Below are 24,207 nucleotides of genomic sequence, written 5' to 3'. Positions count from 1 at the left end.
GATACAAGCTCCAGACCATAGGTAAGGCCCCTGCTCTCATGAAATTTATAATCCAATAGGAGAAGACAAACAATGAATGAGTGGATAAATGAAAAAACTCTCAGATGATGAAGTAGATGCTGTGCAGAGCATTAGAGTGGTGTGCCTGAGACTCACTAGGAGGCTGCACTAGATTAGAAAGTCAGTAAAGTCCTCTTGCAGGAGGTGACCTTTAAGGTAAAGTGTCAACGACAAGCAGTCAGCCATGGGAGCAACAGGGGAAGAACATTTCGGGCAGTTGATTGTGGTGGCAAGCATGGAAGCAGGTAGATCAGTAAATAGTCTTTTATGATATTCCAGGTAAAATATGATGGCGGCTTGGGAAGAGTTGTGATAGTAGAGATGGAGCGAAGCATATGCATTTGGTATATGTTTTGCAAATAAAGTCTTGGGAGTAGATGTGCAGAGAGAGGGAAGAAAGTAATCAAGGATAATGTTTCGAATTTTGTCTAATGTTGGATGAACTGATTAAATTTCAAGGCAGAGCAGGATACTGTTATTGGTGCTTTTCCTGATGTAGCCCTTCCCAGCTCTTTCTAAAAGAGATCTGCTGTCATCTGCAGACTACCCAGTGCTTTTCATGAAGCTAAAATGAATCTAGTGGGCCCATGGTCAATGGCCTTATTTATTGTATCAACAGAGAATGGAAAGTTCTAACGGATCGACATCTCTGGGAGGAGATGTGAGCCTTATGCCATGCTAAGATACAGTAGTCATCTTAGCAGAATTCCTCATGGAAGGCCAGGTGGCCTCCTGTTTGCTTTGTGCAAGTGCCTTTTAGGTAGTTAGTGTTTCTCTGTGCCTCCTGGAATACTGACACCTGAGGTAAAGAAGAGGGAGCCATGAACTATATATGGACAACTGGTTGAGACCATCTCCCTGGTTTGGACTTGCCAGCCCTGTCCTCCGGTCCTTTTGAGTATGTCATTTGCATTTCTGACTCGGAGTCTTTGTACTGTTCCCACCAACTGGGTTATATTTCCTGCATTTCATCACCTGTGCTTGTCTTTCAAAGTTCAGGTCCTGCCTCCTTTGCAAGTCCTTTCTTACCACTGCAGCCCAAATGTAATTCATTAAATTACTGTGGTGTTTAGCAGAGAGATACTCATTTTAACACTTACCATGGCTGGTGTTCATACAGCTATAAGATATAAACATATAAGCTCTAGTTTATAAGCACTGAAGGGACAGGACTACATCTTATTCTTACACCAAATTACTCTTAACACACTAACGTATCTGGCATGTTATAAACGGCAATAAATAGCAAATATTTGTTGCCATTGTAGATACAAACTTAAACTTTTACATCTTTAAATCAAGTAGATTAAAAATAATAAGTAAATTGATAAAGTAAAATTAGATGATGTTACAAGATATTCCAATTGTAGGAATTATTTACACCCTCCTACTGACCGTGACAGTACCTTAATTTTTTATTCATTATGCCACCAAGCCATTCCATTGGACCACAGTAGCATTTCTGGGTCATAGTAAGCAGCTTATCTATATTTGTTGAATGAATGAAATGCACAATATGTAAGCGTTGGCTTTACGGACAGGCAGCTGCAAATGCTTGTGAAGGTTATGTACTACATAACTCCAGAGAGCACCATTTGCAGAGGCCACGATGTATACAACCTACTAAACAAGACTAGGCAGTATCTGAGAAGGTTCCTCTTAGGGCAGAGGGCAGCAAAGTTTCATGAGCCAAGTTCAGCTCACTGCCGGTTTTTATAAATGAAGTTTTATCGGAATGCAGGCACACTCATTTGTTTATTGTATTTTTTATGACCGCTTTCATACTACCATGGCCAAGTTGAATAGAAACTGCATGGCTCTCAAATTCCAAAATATTGACTATCTGACCCTTTACGATAAAGCGTGCTGACCACTTAGGGAGACTTCTTCCAGTTAAGAAAAAAACCCATTTAATTTTAAAATTGCTTTTACTAATTGTTTAAGTATGAAGAGTGTTTTATTATGGTGTTTTTTCCTTTTCAAAGTTATCTTACTCTTTTGCAGTAATGCCTGAAAACTCAAACTTTCCATATCGGCGGTATGACCGGCTCCCTCCAATCCACCAATTCTCCATAGAAAGTGACACGGATCTCTCTGAGACTGCAGAGTTGATTGAGGAGTATGAGGTTTTTGATCCTACCAGACCTCGACCAAAAATCATTCTTGTTATAGGTATGAGGACAGAAAGCAAAAATTCTCATACTGTTGCTACCTTTGTTTATATATTTACATTTCAAAAAAGTAAATCGTATATTATATGTGCAAATAGTTGAATAATGACAAGCAATAGAAACAAAAGCTCAAGGGACAATAAATGGAAATATTCTTAGTATAAGTTTCAATAAAATAGAAATTGTTATATAATCTAATGCCTATTGCATTTTCATAGATTCCCAATAAAATGTCATAGAAATTCTCTATAATGAATTGAAAGTAATGCCTTCAAGATTTATTGTCCTGTGGTTTTATTTATTTAATCTTGATCACAGATAACTGAGCCAATTGAAGTTTTCTAAGAGCTGGATGTGGTGGTAGTCCCAGCTAGTAGGGAGGCTGAGCCAGGAGGATCCCTTGAGCCCAGGAGTCCAGACCGGGCAACCTAGTGAGACTCTGTTTCTAGAAGAAAAAAAGAAAGTTTTCTAAACATGATGTGATTTTTCCCCCTTTAAATCAACAAATTAAATTTTTACTCACTATTAACTTTAGAGGGAAAAATAAATCATAATATATTGGTAAAGATTCATATAAATGAATCTTCTTTATGGCAAATTGGCACCTATAATAAATCCAAAGTTTCACTGTTAAAAGGCAAACAAATCTAATAGAATAGTGTTTTACATAGCACATAACATCTGAGTATTAACCAAAATAACAATGGTAATAGTTCATTTTAAAAGTTGCCACTATGAATCTTACGTTGAATATGGAAATATCAGCCCCGTGACATTTCACAAGGAATAGAACATGAAAATGTTTTAAATATTTTTGAAAAATTCCTTTTTGGTCAAGGAATTTGGTCAAGAATCACTTGAGCCCAGGAGTTTCAGACCAGCCTGGTCAACATAGTGAGACCCTGTCTCTACAAAAAATTTTAAAAATTAGCTGGGCGTGGTGGCACACACCTGTAGTCCCAACTATTTGGGAGGCTGAGGTGGGAAGATAGCTTGATCCCAGGAGTTCAAGGTTGCAGTGAACTCCACTGCACTCCAGTCTGGGTGACAGACCTCATCTCAAAAAAAGAAAAAAATTTGCTATTTTTGCAAATTCTTTCTCAAAATCTATAAAAATCATGAAGAGACCTGTGAACATGCAACATGTAGTCATTGTTTTCACATTCCAATTAGAATCACCTTTCACAGAGATGACCAAAAGCAAAACTCTGGCATGAAATATGCAAAGCTGTTCTAGCTGGTTGCATTAACACAGTGCCAAATTTATGGAGACCCCACGCAAGGAAGTAGTGCTCCAGAGGACATAGCAATGTTGGCAACTAGGACAAAAGTGTGCAAATAAACACACCAAGCTATAACAAGAATTTAAGCTCACCAGACTAGAAGGAATGACATTTGTACATTTTAAAGTGAAATGAAAATGAAATTGTAAATATATCTAGCCTTGAATTGTTAAAAACAAAATTACAGAAAGAGAGTTTAAAGTCAGTTTTTGAAGAGTTAAAATATTTTTATGGCTTTATGGTAGCCACTGTTATGCCATAAATCTCTATTCTTGCAAGTGGAATGCATTCTTTTTATGCTTAAACATTTTAAGTCCTTACACAGAAGATAAGGAAACACTTTAATAAATGATAGAACTACAGATGAAAAATATAATCGGGAATTATCTCATCATTTTATGATGAGATTTATATGTGGACAGAACACATCCTATTTTGTTGTTCTTGCTGCAAGTAATAAAGTATTGGTCATTATTAACAGGATGAACAAATGGAAGCTCGATTGTTCATGAAAATGTTTGATAGCAAATTGATCTTGTATAAAAGAGCACAAATATTTTTTGTGTGTACTATGAATTTTATATGAAAATGATTAAAATATTTCAATAAACTAAGATCTTTGGAGAATATATAAATACTGAAATCTCCCCCACTTCACATTTCTTTCTATTCAGTGAAATCAACTTGTTTCCCAAGGTTGTGATTCTTGTTATAGACTTACACACCATGTTGTAACATTTTATATATTACAAGAATGATGAAGAACCAATAAGTGTAAATAATTTCAAGAGGATTGAAACAAGGGAAGAAAGGAGAGGGTGTATCTTAGGTTGTCTGAGAGAATTGGGACAATTTTATGACTTTTATGGAATTATAAAATAATTGTACCTGAACCTTACAAATTTGTATTAGTTCCAACCTAAAAATGTGAGAGTGAGGTATAGATGCCCACATGGTTTCTCTTCCAGCACTGCAGAATTTTTTTAAAGCTGGCTCTCTTGGAACAGATATGAATCTCTCTTACGTTAACGTAATCATAAAATATCAGTGAGATGGACCCTAATATTTATAAGTTTTAGAGATAAGTGAACAGAACAAAATTAAGCCCATTCTGGCTTTAGAGAGAAGTAAAATTAATTTGATAGAAACATTCAGTAATTAAGCTCATCCAACAAATTAATGACAGAGAATATCTCTGTCAATTGTGCCAATCATATTTTTTGTTGTCTACTATTGCCTCCATTAGTTGACAAAAATTTTTTTTTCTTGAAAGTACAGTAACATTCTCAGTGTGTCTGAATTTTTTAAATTAATGGAGTGTATAATCTCTTAGTTTGGTGGTTGTGATTAAGTGTGGAAATATAGTTTCTGAAAGATACCTGATTCTTCAAGGAATAAATCAGTTTGAATTTGTCAATGGAATTGGTCAGATAATTTTTTTATTTCAAGCCAATTCATGATATGCCCATATATTAGTAGGTTAAAAGCAGCTATTTAAAACCAAAACTTACTTTTGATTTGAAAAATAATCTCATAGAAGTCTTTAATCCATTTTAATTTTATTTTGCATATGACAAGAGATAGGGATCTAGTTGCTTTCCTCTGTATATGGATATGTAGTTTTTCCAGCATCATTTATTGAAGAGACTGCTTTTTACACGATGTGTGTTCTTGGCATCTTTGTGAAAATGAGTTCACTGTAGGTGTGTGGATTTGTTTCTAAGTTCTCTATTTTGTTCCATTGGTCTATATGTCTATTTTTACATTGCATAAAACTCTAGAATTCAAAGGATATAAGGCAAGGACAGGCATGAGCAAACATTTCAAACAAGATTTAAATAAGCTGTGTAAATACTGATGGGCCTTTGTCTAAAAATAATGGTTACATTTCACCGAATTACACATTAACTCTGTTGGCATGGAATCCATTATTGTTACTTTGATCATTGTTTTTTATATTCCACAGATTTTTCTTTGATTACAGAGGGAAAAATGTTAGATTTTGCATAGAAAAATAGTTAAGATTTCTTTCAACTACACTATTCAAAAATTTTTTTAATTAGCTATTTGCTCAAATAGGGAGAGGAAAAACCTGTATCTCTCATTTAATACAGTTGGTCAAGACAATTCTTTCCTTGACGAAGTCTCTACTTGCTTTACATTCAAAGGCAGCACTGAGAATGCCACAAATGGAACCGTTAACCACCTTGCCTTGGTGACACAGAATCTGCATCCCAGATGAAGTAGTAGTTGTATAAAAGGGAGGTCCTTATTGTATCAGAAGATCACAGTTTTGCCTGTTTTAAATACTAGGTGGTCCAGGAAGTGGAAAGGGCACTCAGAGTTTGAAAATTGCAGAACGTTATGGATTCCAATACATTTCTGTGGGAGAATTATTAAGAAAGAAGATCCACAGTACCAGCAGCAACAGGAAATGGAGTCTTATTGCCAAGATAATTACAACCGGAGAATTGGCCCCACAGGTACTGCTGTATAATTTTCTTTTATTCTGTAAAATGTTTTCATACCGATTGAGTATACTAAGTTTAACTGTGGTTTTTTTTATCCTTTCTGTTTATAAAAGGAAACAACAATTACAGAGATAAAACAAAAATTGATGCAAATACCTGATGAAGAGGGCATTGTTATTGATGGATTTCCAAGAGATGTTGCCCAGGCTCTATCTTTTGAGGACCAAGTAAGTATGTCTCCTTATACTTTAAATGAACTACTTTTTGCTTAAAATTTTGGGAATAAAAACAAAAAGACTTCGTGGAAGACTTGTGGTGCTTTTGAATGAATTCTGGTCTGAAAACAGGCAAATACATCAGTATGGGTTGGCAGAAGGTCATTTCTTTGGCAAACACTTAAAAATTAAAGACAGTCTCTGCCAAAAGGAAAGATAACTAATAATAGAATTCATTTTATTGAAAAATGCAAATCTCTCTAAAATTTATTCAAAATACTTTTCATACAATTGTTTTTTATCTTGAATTACTAAGAATAAGCCTTATTCAGTACTGTCCAGGGATGCAAGACATTACCCTGTACTTATATTCATGCCAACTGAGGAAACTTTCTTTGGGTTGTGAAATACTGAACCACCTATGTAGATTAAGATAGGGTTCAGTTGCCAAAATTTGAGTAGGCTATGCCTGCTGAACCCCCAACACATCTGTTTTAAAGGAAAATAAATCAATTAAAATATTTGATATATCTATTTAAGCTTTGAAAAGCTTATGTTAATTGATTTTTCATTAAAAAAAATTAAGGCTGGACTCAGTGGCTCACGCCTGTAATCCCAACACTTTGGGAGGCTGAGGCGGGTGGATGGCTTGAGCCCAGGAGTTCCAGACCAGCCTGGGCAATATGACGGAACCCCATCTCTACCAAAAAAAAAAAAAAAAAAAAATTAACCAGGTATAGTGGCACACACCTGTAAGCCCAGCTACTCAGGAGGCTAAGGAGAGTCTGAGAGGGAGGAGAATCACCTGAGCCCAGGACATCAAGGCTGCAGTGAGCCAAGATGGCACCACTGCACTTCAGCCTGGGTGACACAGCAAGACCCTGCTTCAAAAATTTTTTCTTTTAATTACAGAAGTAATATATGCTCATACAAATTTTAAGTCTATCTGTAAAATGTGAAAGTCCGTCAACGCTCTCCCATTCTGCTGCTCCTCCTTTCCTGAGAAATAGGAGTACTGTTAGGTTTGTTATATATTCTTCCAGACCTTTTTCTATACTTACATGCATACATACATGTATGGACACACGTGCACATGCTCATATACAAATGCGTTCTAAATTTTTATAATGACTTTTCCAAGTTATATCAATGTTGAATGAGAGTATCTTTTGCTACAGACCCTTTCCAACCAGATATGATTCATATTTAAAATTTTTGCAAACCTGATAAGTAAATGGGTTTTGTGTTTTAAATTTGCATTTCATGGGTTACTATTAAGGTTAAGTATATTTTCATACACTTATTGGCCATTTGTATTTCTTCCTTATGTGAATTGCCTGTTTTCCTTTGCCCATGTTTCTACAGACTTTTTAATCTTTTTCTTATTTATTTCAAGGAGCATTTAACATATTACAGATATCGTATTATACAGTATTAGGTAAAATATGATGTCAGTTTATGTATCACATGAAAGGATCCTGGAGTTGGGCAGTTCACGGCCAGGGGTAGCTTTACAAAACATTTTTTTGAATGTTCCCATTAACGGTTTTGGATCACCTATTGTGCTAGAATGTCTGCCTCCCCTTCTTAGGTTTCCTCTCCCACCGTAAGTCCAGAACCTCTGGTGCTCAGTCAGCTTAAGGGCCTGGTTCTAATTGTTCTGGCCTTGAAGAGAGAAAAACTGCAAAATATCTGGTGAAGTTTTGTTATTGCTGTTGCTACCACATTATATTGCTGTTGAAAGCGGGTGCTATGGCAGCCATTCCATGTGATTCTTGATTATTGGTAGAAGTGTGATAGGCAGGGAGGCAGGCATTGCCACCCAAACCTGGTTCTCCCACCCACATATTGAATGTGCTAAACTTGGTAGGTACGAGCAGGTGAAGCTACTTGATTTTTTTTTTTTTTTTTTTTTTTTTTGTCTATTGCTTTTAAAACATGCTATGTTGAGTATCTTTCTTTTTTGTTGAATCATAACTCAGGAAGAGTCCCTGGCTTTTCTGGTGACTTAAAAAACATTAACAAAAGATCTCATTCTCAGCTCTTAAAAAGTCCAGTCCAATCTAAATCAAAACTTTAATTTCTTATTCACTTTAACATATATCTGCTGTCCCCAGCTTGGACCAGATTCAGACTCAGAAAGCTAAGGTGGTGTATCAGAATCCTGAAATTCCTACTCATGTGACTTGCAGTAGGTGGGACAGGGAAGGAAGAGAGGATTCCCTCCAAAAAGCATAACCCTCTGGTAACTCTCTCTGGATACCTGATCAATCTCCATCTTCTCTTATATAGCCTAGTCACGGGTAACAGTACTGATTTGGGGTCTGTTAGCAAATTCTATAGGATGGTCTGTTATTTCTATGTAGAATGTGCAGTAACTTACATTTATGGTTTTCAACCACACTTCTGAGGCTGAAAAGTTCCAATTTAACATCTTCTTAGGTTGACATTCTAGCAGCCTAGAGGTTCTTTGCCACTGTGGGCAGTACAGAGGTGTCTGAGGTCAATGTCACCTTTGCTCATCCTGCGGGAGTTAAGCAGGTGTGGAGGCAAAGCTGAAATGTTTATGTAAAGCAGTGTCAGGGTCAGCCCTGATTATTCTACACCCTATGTAGGCTTAAGCTTCTGGGGTGTCTTTTTTTCTGCTACCACTTCTGAGACCAAATGTGTGGGGTCTTCCACACCAATTCTCCAACACCACTTGGGTGCCTAAGAATTCAGTTCAACTTGGACACTATCCAGAGTTAGTTCAGACCCCACAGGTTAAGAGCTTAGTTCCACAAGTCTGTTCCTGCTTTGGACATCAGTTGCAAGTCCCAGCAACCACCTGTACTTCTGATTGACAGTCTATAAATTCAAGGTTTCCATCACACTCTCCACAGATTGTATATAATTCACTGCAGTGACTCAAACCAGAAAAACACATTTACTGGTTTATCATAAAGGATACAACTATATATATGTATATTTATTATATTGCATCTCCTCAAGGTTTTGCTTTAACTTAGTTTTTGTTTGTTTGTTAGTGCAAATGTAGGCACATACACACATGTCAACATTTTCCCCAAGATTTCCTCACAGATCTGGGGTGTGAGAAGAGGTGAATTTCTGATATCAGCCATATATGGGTGGTGGTCAGACCACTGTAACAAAAGGGCCTAACACTTAAATGGCTTTTAGGATGAAGAAGTGTATTTTTCTTCTTTTGGAATAGTCTCCATGTGAACAGTCCAGCTTGACTGGGCAGCTTTTTTCCTTGAGGTCATTTAGGGACCATGGTTCCTCCCAGGTTTTTCTGCCATCTCCTGGGACACTGTCACTGGCCGTATGGTTGAAACGGTGTTGTCATCACATATGGGTTCCAGCTGGAATGGAAGGGGAAGAGAATGTGAAGGTCTGAAGTCTCAGATCTGGAAGTGATATCCATCGCTTCTGCTCACATGGCATTGCTGAGAATTTAGTCCTGTCGGAATTGAGAGGAAGGCCAGGAAGTAGAGTCCAGCTGGACAGCCAGGTGCCTGGCAGCAAGGCTATTACTATGGAAGTCTGGGAGAACTAACTAGCAGCTTCTCCCACAGTGTGCCTCTCTGGCCATGCAAATGCTCGCCTGCCCCCTTCTTCCCACACATACAATGTACTCACTCACTCCCAAAGTAAAACAACCAGAGTCCCATCATTTAGTTCAAAAGTAGAGAATCTCTACTCTATATATAGTTTTCTTCATCGGGTCTGGCTTTGACGTCTCATACTCAGCCACCTGGAAACTGAACTTCAAGTTATCTTCCTTGTCTACCACTAATACCACGAATAAAGAGTGGAGGAGCAAGCCCAGGACAATGAAATAAAGGCTTCTATTCAAAAAGGGAAAGTTTGGGAATATATACAGTAGTCAGTGAACCATAGTGAATCCTGTTAGGCAGGGATTGCAAAGGGTCCTTGCCCTGGCAGTGCCTCTGAGAAGTTCTTCCTTGTCCATTATCTGCATGACACATTGAAGTAGTATATTGGAGACTAATATGCTCTCCTCTCCTTTTTTTTTTTTTTTTTTTTTCCTAAGTGACAAGATCCTTCTCTGTCAGCCAGGGTGGAGTGCAGGGGCCCCACTGTAGCTCACTGCAGCCTCGAACTCCTGGACCACACTCAGCTAGTTTTTTAAAAACTTCTTGTAGGGACGGGCTCCATGTGTTACCCAGGCTGGTTTCAAACCCCTGGCCTCGAGTGCTCATCCTCTCTCAGCCTCCTAAGTGCTGGGATTACAGGTGTGAGCCACCGCAACTGGCTGAGACCTATTTCAAGTTTTAAAAAAATGCCTTTTTTTGGCTAGAATTATGTTTATTTTGGTAAAAACTGTTTCTTTCCAAATTTGGTAGATTTCCTCTCAAAAAGAGGAAAAAACAAAAAGCTTCCAGTCCGTGCTAGTAACTATATCATAAGTTCTTTTCCAGAGATAGTTATTAAGCTGCTTTCTTTTTTATCTTCCCGTTTTTCTTTTTTCTTTTCATTTTTATAGATTGAGGGTAAAAGTGCAGTTTCACTACACAGATATATTGCATAGTGGTGATTTCTTTGCTTTCTTATTTTAATGACAATTAGCTTGAGGCCATCTAAAACAGCAGGCTTGGGTAGAAAGGCAGCATGCTTAGTCTAGGTTTTGCTTCAGGGCTAGGTGCCCTTTTTTTTGGTGGTAGTGGTGGGTAAATGGGAATTCTTTTTGCAACAGCCTAATTTGCTGTTTGGAGGTATGCAAGCAGTTAGCTTTTTTAACCTTGTGTGGTCTTAAATTACTGGATACTTTCTTTTTTCTTAAATGTGCTCACAAAGTAGTCAGTTCTTTCTTGAGTTAATCTATTTCTTGTAATATGTTGCTAAACGCAGCAAAGAGCAGTCAGCGTACACAGACGCTGTAGCTCTTTCCAGCCATTTCTTTAGCTGTGGGTTCCATTGGAACATGACCTGCTTCCCAAGTTATCACAGTCATAATGATGTTATGCAGTGACGTAACAGGGGTTATCAACTTTCCACCCTAAAATGTCTGCGCCCTTACTACCCAAGCGAATCAATGTCACATGTTTTAGTTTTTTTGATATAGTAGTATCCCCCCACTTATGTGACTATTGGCTGTATTATTTAGAGTAAATCCCAGGTGCTATAATAGAAAGACACAATGACACAGGAGCATAATACAGAAACTTATTTCCCTTTTATATAATGGATGGCCTCACTGTGAATGAGGGCAGGGCAGTTTCAGTCCTCACATTCATGCAGAGATGCAGGGTTTTTTCCAGCTCATTGTCTTTCCAACTCTAGAGCAACAGCTCTAAAATTTTTGGTCACAGGACCTCTTTACACTTTTTAAAAATTATTAAGGACCTCAAAAAGCTTTCATTTATATGTGCTATATCTATTGATATTCACCATATGAGAAATTAAAACAAATTTTAAAATAAGTATTTGTTAAGTCCTTCAAAATAACAATAAATCCATACAAGTTAACCTGAATAACATATTTTTAGAAAAGTAATCATATTTTCCAAAACTTAAAAAGTGACGAGAGAGACATTGCTTTATGTATTTGCAAATCTCTTTAACTTCTAGCTAATAGAAGAGAGTTGTATTTCTCGTATCTGCTTTTGTATTCAAACTGCTGTGACATCACACTTCCTGTCGCCACTGCAAAACTCCACTGTACCTTTGTGAGAATGTGAGAGTGAAAAAGGCACATAATGTCATAGTATTAGTAGGAAAATAGTTTTGACCTATGACCTTCTGGAAGGGGTCTTGACGATCCTCAGAGGTCTAAGAGCACAATTTCAGAACAACTGCCCTGGGACATTGTAGACATCTGCATGTTGAAAGCTAGGTCACTGCCATGGCCAGATTCCAGCTGATTGGAAGGGGAAGAGAGTGCAGAGGATCTATGCTCAAATTCTTTTTTAAACTTTTTTTATTTTAACTTTTGTGGGTACATAGTAGTTATATATATTTAAGGGGCACATGAGATATTTGGATACAGGCATGCAATGTGAAATAAGGACATCATGAAGAATGGGATATCCATCCCCTCAAGCATTTATCCATTGAGTTGCAAACAATCCAATTACACTCTTTATTTTAAAATGTACAATTATTATTGACTATAGTCTCCCTGTTTTGCTATCAAATAGTAGGTTTTATTCATTCTTTCTAACATTTTTTGTACCCATTAACCATCTCTGCCTCCACCCCCCGACACATCCGCAACCCCTTATTACCAACCCTTCCCGGCTTCTGATAACCATCTTTTTACTCTCTATCTCTATGACTTCAGTTGTTTTGATTTTTAGATCCCACAAATAAGTGAGAACATGTGATGTTTATCTCTCTATGCCTGTCTTATTTTACTTAACATAATCACCTCCATCCATGTTGTTGCATATGACAGGATCTCATTCTTTTTTATGGCCAAATGGTACTCCGTTATATATGTACCATATTTTCTTTTTTTTTTTTTTTTTGAGACGGAGTTTCATTCTTGTTGTTGCCCAGGCTGGAATGCAATGGCACAATCTCGGCTCACTGCAGCCTCTGCCTCCTGGGTTCAAGCAATTCTCCTGCCTCAGCCTCCTAAATAGCTGAGTTTACAGGCACGCACCACCACGCCCCACTAATTTTGTATTTTTAGTAGAGACGGGGTTTCTCCATGTTTGTCAGGCTGGTCTCGAACTCCAGACCTCAGGTGATCCACCCGCCTCTGCCTCCCAAAGTGCTGGGATTACAGGTGTAAGCCACCACGCCCCGCCTTATGTACCACATTTTCTTTATCCATTCATCTGTGGATGAACACTTAGTTTGCTTGCAAATCTTAGCTATTGTAAACAGTCCTGCAACAAACATAGGAGTGCAGATATCTCTTCGATGTACTGATTTCCTTTCTTTTGGCCATATCCCCAGCAGTGGGATTGCAGAATCTTATGGGAGCTCCATTTTTAGTTTTTTGAGGAACCTCCAAACTGTTCTTCATAATGGTTGGACTAATTTACATTCCCATAAACAGTGTACAAGGATTCCCTTTTCTCCACATCCTCGTCAGCATTTGTTGTTGCCTGTCTTTTGTATATAAACCATTTAACTGGGGTGAGATGATATCTTATTGTAGTTTTGATTTGCATTTATTTGATAATCAGTGACGTTGAACAGTTTTTCACATGCTCATTTGCCATTTGTATATTGTCTTTTGAGAATGTCTATTCAAATATTTTGCCTGTCTTTTGATTAGATTTTTTTCTATAGAGTTGTTTGAGCTCCTTGTATATTCTGGTTATTAATCCTTTGTCAGAGGGGTAGTTTGCAAATTTTTTTTGCAACCCACCATTCTGTGGGTTGTCTTTTTACTTTGTTGATTATATCCCTTGCTGTGCAAAAGCTTTTAAATTTGATGTGATCCCATTTGTCCATCTTTTCCTTGGTTGCCTGTGCTTATGGGGTATTGCTCAAGACATTTTTGCCCAGACCAATGTCCTGGAGATTTCCCCCAGTGTTTTCTTTTAGTAGTTTCATAGTTTGAGGTATTGGATTTAAGTCTTTAATCCATTTTTATTTTATTTTTGTATATGGTGAGAGATAAGGGTCTAGTTTTATTTTTCTGCATATGGACATCCAGTTTTCCCAGAACCATTTATTAAGGCAGAAAGAGACTGTCTTTTCCCAATGTATGTTCTTGATACCTTTGTTGAAAATGAGTTCACTGTAGATGGTGTGGATTTATTTCTGGGTTCTCTATTGTGTTCGATTGGTCTATGTGTCTGTTTTCATGCCAGTACCATGCTGTTTTGGTTACTACAGCTCTGTAGTATAATTTGAAGTCAGGTAATGTGATTCTTCCAGTTTTGTTCTTTTTGCTCAGGATAGCTTTGGCTCTTCTGGGTCTTTTGTGGTTCTATATACATTTTAGAGTTGTTTTTTTTCTACTTCTGTGAAGAACGTCATTGGTATTTTGATAGGGATTAGATTGAATCTATAGATTGCTTTGGGTAGTATGGATATTTTGACAATATTCATTCTTCCAATCCTTGAAAATGGAATTTTTTTTCATTTTTTTGTGTCTTCAGTTTCTTTCATTAGTGTTTTATAGTTTTCATTACAGAGATTGTTTGGTTAATTCCTAGGTATTTAATTTTATGTGTAGCTATTGTAAATGGGATTACTTTTTTATTTCTTTTTCACATTGTTCACCGTTGGCATATATAAATGCTACTGATTTTTCTATGTTGGTTTTGTATCCTGCAACTTTACTGAATTTGTTTATCAGTTCTAATAGTTTTCTTCTGGAGTCTTTAGGTTTTTTCAAATATAAGATTATATCATCTGCAAACAAGGGTAATTTGACTTATTCCTATTTAATTTGGATGCCATTTATATATTTTTCATGTTTGATTGCTCTAGCTAGGACTTCTAGTACTATGTTGAATAATGGTGGTGACAGTAGGCATCCTTGTTATGTTTCCAATCTTAGAGGAAAGGCTTCAGTTTTTCCCCATTCAGTATGATACGAGCTGTGAGTCTGTCCTATATGGCTTTTGTTGTGTTGAGGTATCCTCCTTCTGTCTCCACTTTTTTGAGGGTTTTTGTCATGAAGGGATGTTTAATTTTATCAAATGCTTTTCAGCATCAATTGAAATGATCATTTTTACCCATCATTCTATTGATATGATGTATCGTGTTGATTGATTTATGTATGTTGAACCATCTTTGCATCCCAGAGGTAAATCTCACTTGGTTATGGTGAATGATCTTTCTAATGTATTGTTGAATTCAATTTGCTAGTTTTTTTTTTTTTTTTTGAGGAGTTTTGCATCACTATTCATCAGAGACACTGGCTCTTAGTTTTCTTTTTTTGATATGTCTTTCTCTGGTTTTGGTATAAGGGTAATACTGGCTTCATAAAATGACTTTGGAATTATTTCCTCCTCCTCTATTTTTTGGAATGGTTTGAATATGATTCATAGTAGTTCTTCTTTAAATGTTTGGTAGAATTCAACAGTGAAGCCATCTGGTCCCAGGCTTTTTCTTAACTGGGAGATTTTTTATTGCAGTTTTGATCTTGTTACTTGGTATTGGTCAGTTCAGGTTTTGGATTTCTTCTTGATAAGTGGCATGCATCTTGGAATTTGTTCATTTCTTCTAGATTTCCCAATTTATTGGCATATAGCTGCTCATATCAGCCACTAATGATCCTTGAATTTCTGCAGTATCAGTTGTAATGTCTTCGTTTTCATTTCCAATTTTATTTATTTGGATCTTGTCTCTTTTTTTTCCTAGCCTGGCTAAAAGCTGCAAATATTTTCTTTGTCAATTTCATTTTACTTTTCAAAAAACCAAATTTATTTCCTTAAACTTTTATTGTTTTTTCATTTCAGTTTCAATTATTTCTGCTCTGAGATTTGTTTCTTCTACTAATTTTTTTTGTTTGATTTGCTTTTGCTTTTCTAAAATTCAGGATGCATCTTTAGATTATTTATTTGAAGTCTTTCCTGTTTTTTGATGTAGGCACTTATAGCTATAAACTTCCTTCTTAATACTGCTTTTGCTGTATCCCATAGATTTTGGTATGTTTTGTTTTCATTATCATTTGTTTCAAATTTTTTTTCATTTGTATAATTATATCGTATATATTTGTATTTTTTCCAGAATTCCTCTTATTATTAATTTCTGTTTTTATTCCATTTTGGTCAGAGAAGATGCTTGATCTTATTTCAATTTTTTTTAATGTTTTAAGACTTATTTTGTGACCTAAAATAGAGAATGATCCATGTGCTGAGGAAAAGAATGTGTATTCTGCAGCTCTTAGATGAAATGCTCTGTAAATATCTATTAGATACATTTGGTCCATAGGTGCAGATTAAGTATGAAGTTTCTTTGTTGATTTTCTGTCTGGAAGATCTGTCCAATGCTGAAAGTGAGGTGTTGAAGTCTCCAATGCTGCTTCTGTGTTCTCCCTCCCCTGGCACCCAGAGAGGCTGTCAGAACTACACCGCCACTTCTAGGGATGAGGGAGGAGTGGCATCTGCGATTCAGGACTGTTTTTTCTATCTTGTCAGTACTTCTTTCAGCAATATGAAGTTAAAACCAGGTACTGTTAGTGCTCACCTGGTTTTCGGTTCTGATGAAGGTGTTTTTTTCTATGTAGATAGTCATCAACTTGGTGTCTTTACAAGAGGGACGATGGTGGAGCTGTCTATTCTGATATCTTGCTCCACCTCAGGTGATGCTCAATTTCTTAAGTCCCAGACACATCATTTCTCATGCTCCATTGATGAGAACTTAAGTCACATGGCTTTATCTCGACTATAAAGGAGGTGGGAAATATGATCAAGTGGTCAGTCATGGGTCTCTACAGAGCTGTGATCATGGAAGAAAGGAAAACAGGTTTCGATAGACAACTAGGAGTACCACAAGCTGCTTGCTGTGCATAGCGCCATTTTTCCTTACTTCTCAGCCCGAGAGCTGAACTCTCCCAGTCCCCAGGCCTGTCACTTTAAAAGAAGAGGAGGAGGTAAGACTGTACTTATCTACCATAGTAGCCACCTGACCCTACTTCTTGGCTTTGTATAGTAGTTTCTCTGGGAGGCGGAGCTTGCAGTGAGCCAAGATAGCGCCACTGCACTCCAGCCTGGGCGACAGCGAGACTCCGTCTCAAAAAAAAAAAAAAAAAAAAAAAAAAAAAAAACTTTTTCTCACCTTTTGGCCTGATTGTTTAAAGGTTAGTGAGGGGAAAGGAATCAAGATGGGCAAGCATGGGAAGTCTAAGATCTTTTCACTGCCAACTAAACATGCTGCTGGCCAAGATTTCACTAGATAGCCCAGAGTCCACAGTGAAAACCTAAGCGATGTGTTTTTAAAAGGTTATAGAATTTCATATTTCATGGAAAGGGAGTGGGGCGAAAAGGTGGATTTCCATAGGGAGGTTTTATTAACCAAATAGTAAAGCTGAAACTAATAAGAGCTCCATGATGTTATTATTGAAAATGGAGTTCAAGGCCAGCCTGGGCAACATGGCAAAACTCCATCTCTACAAAAAATACAAAAATTAGCTGAGTGTGATGACGTGTGCCTGTAGTCCCAGCTACTCGGAAGGCTGAGGTGGGAAAATTGCTTGAGCCTGGGAGGCTGAGGTTGCAGTGAGCTGACGTGGTGCCACTGCACTCCAGCCTAGGTGACAGAGTGAGACACTGTCTTAAAAAAAAAAAAAAAAAAAGACAACAGAGCACCACATGTTCTCACTTATAAGTGGGAGCAGAACAATGAGAACACATACACACAGGAAGAGGACCAGCATACGCTGGGGCCTGCAGGGTGGTGGGGTCGGGGGAGGGAGAACATTAGGAAAAATAGCTAATGCATGTGGGGCTTAATACCTAGGTGATGAGTTGACAGGTGTGCAAACTACTATGGCACACGTTTACCTATGTACCTATGTAACAAACCTGCACATCCTGCACATGTGTCCTGGAACTTAAAATAAAAATAAAAATTGAAAAACAGAAAGAAAATGAAGGAGGGAAGTCTATAGCAAATCTATAAACACACACAAACACTCAAATTGATCGTGATTAACAATATATTCAACTCTCTGGTCCCAACTAATTTTCCAGTTTTATATACCTATCTACGCATTCGACATGCTGTACCACCTCCTATTTTTCACAGTGATCTGCTCCTGCTCTTTCCTCAGTGCTATTTATATATTTCTATAACTTGCTTTTTTCACTGTGCATTCTGTTTTTGAGCCTATCTGTGTTGATACATATAGATCTAGCTCATCCTTATAACGATTTCATGTTACACTCTATAAATACATTGTATTTTATTAGTGAACTTTCATGTTGCTTTAAAATTTGTTTTATCATCAATACTTACCTTTTTATTTTAGGTTATCTGATGGATTAGAAATGTTTCTGTGTCGCTATTTTAATTTGCATTCTTCAAATTACTAGTGAACTGAAACATTTAGAAATGTGTTTTTTGGCCACTTGTATTTCATTTTTTGAGAATTGCTAAAACATAACCCTGCCCCCACTCTTTTCTCGTTAGATTGTTTGAGTTTTTAAAATCAATTTGGATGTTCTAGATAGTAATCCTTTGCTACATATCTTATAATATTCTCTTCCATTTATATTTTTTCTCAGTCATGTTCGAGATATGTTTTGTCCTACAGAAATTTTAAATTGGAATTGGTGTATTTTTCATTATTTTCCCTTTGGCTTTTGCATTTGGATCTTAAGAAAGTGTTCCCCATGGTCTCATAAAAATCTTCTATAGTTTTCTAGTTATTTTTAGTTTTGTTTTAAAGATCCAGGTATTTATTCTATGTGCACTAATTCTTTTGCATAGTGTGAGGTAGCAGTATAATTTTATTGCATGTTTTGAATGGAAATGAAAAATGTATTCAGTAGTCCAAAGAACATCTGTTGACTTGCGCATCTTTTCCTTCATTGAAATGACTTATTCCTGTATCGACACTGGTCTGTTTATGGTTTCTCTATTCAGTTCTTTTGTCTGTTTATATATTTCTGCACCAATATCATGGTTCTAGTTGAAGAAATCTAAATTATATCCTGATATCCAAAGAACAATCCCACTCCTTCTGTTTTTTTCTTTTTTTGTCTTTTTTTTCTTTTGAGACAGAGTCTTGCTCAGTCGCCCAGTGCAGTGACGCGATCTCGGCTCACTGCAAGCTTCGTCTCCCGGGTTCACGCCACTCTCCTGCCTCAGCCTCCTGAGTAGCTGGGACTACAGGCGCCCGCAACCACGCCCGGCTAATTTTTTTTTGTATTTTTAGTAGAGACGGGGTTTCACCGTGTTAGCCAGGATGGTCTCAAACTCCTGACCTCGTGATCCGCCCATCTCGGCCTCCCAAAGTGCTGGGATTACAGGCGTGAGCCACTGCGCCTGGCCCTGTTCTTTTTTAAGTTAGGTATGCCTATACATTTATTATTCTTGATAAATCTCAGTATCAGTTTGTCAGATTCATAAGAAACTGCTGAGATTTTGATGTGAATTTCAATGTAGATTATATTATGTATATAGATTAATTTTAAGAGAACTCACATATTCCCATCCATGAACATTGTCATGTCACTCTGTTTATTCAAGTCTAGCTTTATGTTCTTCATTAAATAAGGTTTTATAGTTTTCCATATAAATATCTCGTATGGTTTCGTTAGTTTTGTTCCTAAATATAATCGTTTATAGGTTTGCTGCTATTACAAATGAGCTACTTTTTTCTAACCCATTCTTAATGCTCCATCTTTATAGAATTATTATTTGTGTTTGTGGGTATGTCTGTTTGTCTCCCTAGACAGGCTCCTCTTCTGTTCTCTTGACGGCACAGCTGACTCATTCATGTTGTAAACTTCCTTCTTTTCTTCTTCCCTTCTTGCCACTGCCACCTCCAGGACCCTCTCACCTGCGTGCCAACTTAGTGCATCCCTTTACTACACTGAGTTCTATTAAACGTATGTTGATTTGAAGTGGCAAATAAATATTTGTGTCATGGGTATTCAGAAAAAGGAAAGATTCAAGTGGCTGCATAAAAAGTGATCTTGAGTTCAATTTCTGAGATTCTTATTTCTCAGACCCTCATATAAATCAATAGAGTTACTTAAAGCATCAGCGAAGTATAGTAGTTTGACTCTCATTCAGTGCGTACTACTGGCTAATTTATGGACCCTCTTGAAGCCTTAGTGTTTTCCTTTCAAGAATGAGAATAATAATGTCTCACAGGATTATTATGAAGATTAAATGATATAAAATATCTATAGTTCTAGTACAGTTTGTGGCTCATAGTAAACACTCAACAAAAGGAAGTGGCTATTGTCGTTAGACCATATTAAAGATAAACACTCCATAGATTTATAAGAAGAGCCACCTCTTCCCTTTCTTTTGTCAGAGCTTTTTCCCCCGATACTGAATCCATTACTCATTGTCAGAGGCTTTGAAGGCAGAAGAACCAGGTTCCTTCTAGGGACTGTTTTTCAAATTGGTTGATGGAACCCTTAGAGACCACCTTGAGGTGTTAAAGGCTGCCCAGAACAGTTCTGATTTTGTTCTGTTCTGAGGTTCCATGTAAGACTTTGAAGGTTTTCTACTGCTAAGAATGGCTGGAAACCACTCTAGTGATCTGTCAGCTGGAGTCCTGGGACATTCACACCGCTGGGCAAGAAGCATTTAGAAGCCCACTAATGAGCACATCCCGTTTCCCTCATCCCTTCCTCCCCTACAGCTCCTGAAGCAAAAAAGAAAGAATAATTCATTATTTGCAGCCAGAAGGGATGATAATCCAGAGTTCCAAAATAAGTCCATGGTAGCAGAAGTAATATTTAGAAAGTACGTGCCAAGTGCCAGGCACCTAGCTGTGGTTTAAATACATGATTATAATTCACGTCAATCCTATGAGGAAGTTGTTGACAATCCCCTCTCTAAATCAGCATTGGGTGGTCTCACTTCTTCTAGGTACGTGGATATGGGTTGAGTTGTATAGTCGCTGTGCCCTTCACCATAATCTTCTATCAACTCTGCCTTCTAAGAATTGGTTCCTAAAGCAATCTAAGGCTGGACATGGTGGCTCATGCCTGTTATCCCAGCACTTTGGGAGGCCAAGGCAGGTGGATGACTTGAGGTCAGGAGTTCAAGACCAGGCTGGCCAACATGGCAAAACCCTGTCTCTACTAAAAATACAAAAATTAGCCAGGCATGATGGCACATGCCTGTAATCCCAGCTACTTGAGAGGCTGAGGCAGGAGAATCACTTGAAGCCAGGAGGCGGAGGTTGCAGTGAGGCAAGATTGCATCACTGCATTCCAGCCTGGGTGACAGAGCGAGTCTGTTTAAAAAAAAAAAAAAAAGTCCCTTAAGCAATCTGGTTCATTCACATCACCACGGATGCAATCAGCACAGACAACCACAGAGCTGAGGTGTTCTTAAATATGCATCTTGGTTTTACATATTTAATGTAACCCAAAGTCCCTCCACTACACGTACTGTCTTTTCTTTCCATCCAATTTTTCTTCCAGTTTTTCCCTCTGAGGGGTTGATGCCACAGTGCTGCCTTCTTCTCTGTCCTAATTAGGCTTGTATATTCACTTCCATGTGATTTTCATGTGAGGAGTGGTTTGGTGTCCCCAGCTGCCTTTTAAGAACCTGTGCAGACCTTCCTTCATAATGATGCTGGCTAGTTCTCTTCCAAGTGTGTACCAAAAAAATTATTTCTGTGACCCCAAATGTTGCAAAGATCCAGACTTCTTCTTTCTATTGTATTTATAGACACTGATTGATGTTAAACTGACCTGGTTTTTCCACGGTTTCTGTATTTTTTATTCTGTTTTTGGTACAAGCAAAGTATATTGTTTCTACAATAGTATTTATATTTGAATGTATACATTTTATTCCTGATTTTTATCGTGTTATCACTTTATTCCCCAACATTAGCTGTCATTATTCCACTTTACAGGTAAGGAAACTAAGGCTCAGATGATAACTTGCTTAAAGCCACCAGCAGGCAAGAACAGAGCTAGGCTTCCAATCTTGGAGGGCATACAGACTCCAGACCACTAGCTTTCTCTAACCTTGAGGTCACAAACAGGCAGCCCTGAGGCTGAATGTGGGCTGCAGACAATTTTTTAGGTGTGCACCAAATTTTAAAATTGGGAAGTTACCAATTCAAAAGCAGACTTTTGCTTTTCTTGAAAATTTTGGAGATTTGGCAGCTTTGAGTCTACATTCCTACATGTGAGTAGTATCTGTTGTTAGGCAAGGTAGGTGCTCCCCAGTTCACAGCAGCTCCCCTCCCTCCCTAGCCCGGCCCTCTCTCTCCTTTCCATCACCAACCTGGTCCTTTTAAGGCAATGGAGTCCATACTCTATGGCACACCCTGTCCTCCCCTGTCTCGGCTATGACCCTCTGCTGGCAGAACTGAGTCTGTGGGTTTGCTTTCCATACCCTGTGGTACCGTGGCAGCTGCTGCCGTGATTCTTAGGATCCTGTTACTTCTTTTACTTCTTTTTCAGTACAGCCTATGCCCTCAGACACAGAGGCCTATGTAGTCAGATCCTCTCCCTTACGCTGCTCCCTGTGGGGTATGTCCAGTCCATCAAGATTCTCCCTAAAGACACAGCCTGTAAGAAAGCAGAAGTCTTTGCCTCTGCCTGCCGCATATCTTCCGTGAGGCAATGAAGTACAGAGCTAGCTATTTGCTTGTTGGACAAAGGGGAAGAGAGGGAGAAATAATAAAATAATTATAGTCATAGTAATGATAATATTGAACATATATTGAGAATTTACTATGTGCCATTGTTCTGAACCCATATATGTTAATATATTGATGTTAATCCTCAAAACAGTCTTATGATATAAATAGAAGAGTTGTTCTAATTTTACATGTGAGGAGATGGAGGCTACGTTTTCAAGGAGGCTGGGGAATCTGCTCCAAGTCACATGTATCAAGAGGCAGAGATGGTATTTGAACCAGGCTAAGCAGGTCCTGAGGCTTCAGTCTTAACTACCACCTACTTTTTTAGAAACATAGGTTAATATGCTGGAATACTCTCTAGCTATAATTGTTGGGCTTTTATAACCTAAAATCAACTCATACTAAATGAATCAAACAAACAACAACCAAAAAAATAAAAATAAAAAAAAGACCAGGGGAATGGACCAAGAAATACAGATGATATAAACACAATATATTTAAAGATATTATTTTTCGTACTTTTTAATGTAACTTAATTTTTTAATTGATACACAATAATCACATATTTCTGGAGTACAGAATGATGTTTCAATACATATAGTGTATAGTGATCAGATCAGGGTGATTAGTGTATCCATCATCTCAAATATTTATCATTTCTTTATGTTGGGAACATTCAATATCCTCCATCCTCCTTTTAGCTATTTGAAACTATATATTTATTGTTAAGTATAGTCATCCTACAGTGGTATAGAACACTAGAACTTATTTATTCAATCTAGCTATAATTTTGTAAAGGTACTGTTTAATTCTAGCAGGAGAATAAAGTGAATGGGAGAGAGGAGAACACCTGTAAGGTCCATAGTATTCCAGATTATGAAATGACACAGGTATCTCAGGAGGAGATGAGAGCTTTTCACATAATCCTTCTAAGAAGTTTCATTTAACAACAGATATTTATTGAGATGCTATCATGTTCTAGGCTATTGTACTTTGTTCTGGAAACACAAAGATGAATGAATAATGTACCTTTATGGTAAAATACATGTACATATAATCATGCATAATAGAGTATAAATACATGCAATGATTAGCATATGGTCTCTCTTTTTTTAAACTTTAATTTCAAATAGCACATTTAGGTAGCTGAATATTTTAAGGATATAAAATTACATACACTGGAAACTCTCTCTTATTCTTGTCCCCAGGTACCTTCCCAGAAAGCAGACACGTTATCCTTCCAGGGATATTTTATACAAGGAAGCATGTGTATAGATTCTTGCTCTCACATTTTTGTTTTTTTCACTTAATACATTTAGATATTATTCTCCATACTTTTTTGATCATGTATACTACCAGTAAGTTATTTGAGCCCTTAGTATACATTAGAAAGTGAATTATAAAACATACACAGAGAATATTTAAGAAGGAGAGATGAAGATGAAATAACCAATAATTTTAGCAATTTATATTTTATTTTAGTATAAAAATGATTTTATCTCACTAACATTTTAAGCACAATGTGATTTAAAATGAAACTACTTTGAAGAAACTTGGTTAAAACTTTATGAGACAGGATTCAAAGATTTGATTAAAAACTTTATGAGACAGGATTCAAAGGTTTGATTAAAACTAAACTGATTGGATAGTGATACTTGATTTTACTTGTTTTTTTGTCACAAAAAAAATGCCTCACAAAATATGTAGATCCTATGTAGGCGACAGGTGACTGATACTTTTGTTTTCTAAGGTGTGAAGTATGCTGTTTATAAAAGTACTGAT

At 37.3% G+C, this 24,207-nt stretch overlaps 1 protein-coding gene across 3 annotated transcripts in view; it reads left to right on the top strand.

Annotated features, from left to right (window-relative positions):
- The window catches only part of AK5 (adenylate kinase 5), a 276,265-nt gene that overhangs the window by 9,776 nt on the left and 242,282 nt on the right, over nucleotides 1–24,207 (top strand). For 2 of the 3 annotated variants that reach the window (XM_030825171.1, XM_003260226.2), the window contains exons 3-5: nucleotides 2,065–2,232; nucleotides 5,828–5,997; nucleotides 6,099–6,212. In XM_030825171.1, the coding sequence (XP_030681031.1) occupies nucleotides 2,065–2,232; nucleotides 5,828–5,997; nucleotides 6,099–6,212 (452 nt within the window). The remainder of the gene's footprint in view (nucleotides 1–2,064; nucleotides 2,233–5,827; nucleotides 5,998–6,098; nucleotides 6,213–24,207) is intronic. The other variant, XM_030825172.1, reaches the window with a different exon arrangement.

The sequence above is a fragment of the Nomascus leucogenys genome, chromosome 12 (genome assembly GCF_006542625.1).
Source record: "Nomascus leucogenys isolate Asia chromosome 12, Asia_NLE_v1, whole genome shotgun sequence".
Lineage (NCBI taxonomy): Eukaryota > Metazoa > Chordata > Mammalia > Primates > Hylobatidae > Nomascus > Nomascus leucogenys.
The sequence above is the reverse complement of the archived record's forward strand: the minus strand, read 5'-3'. Positions and strand labels throughout refer to the sequence as shown.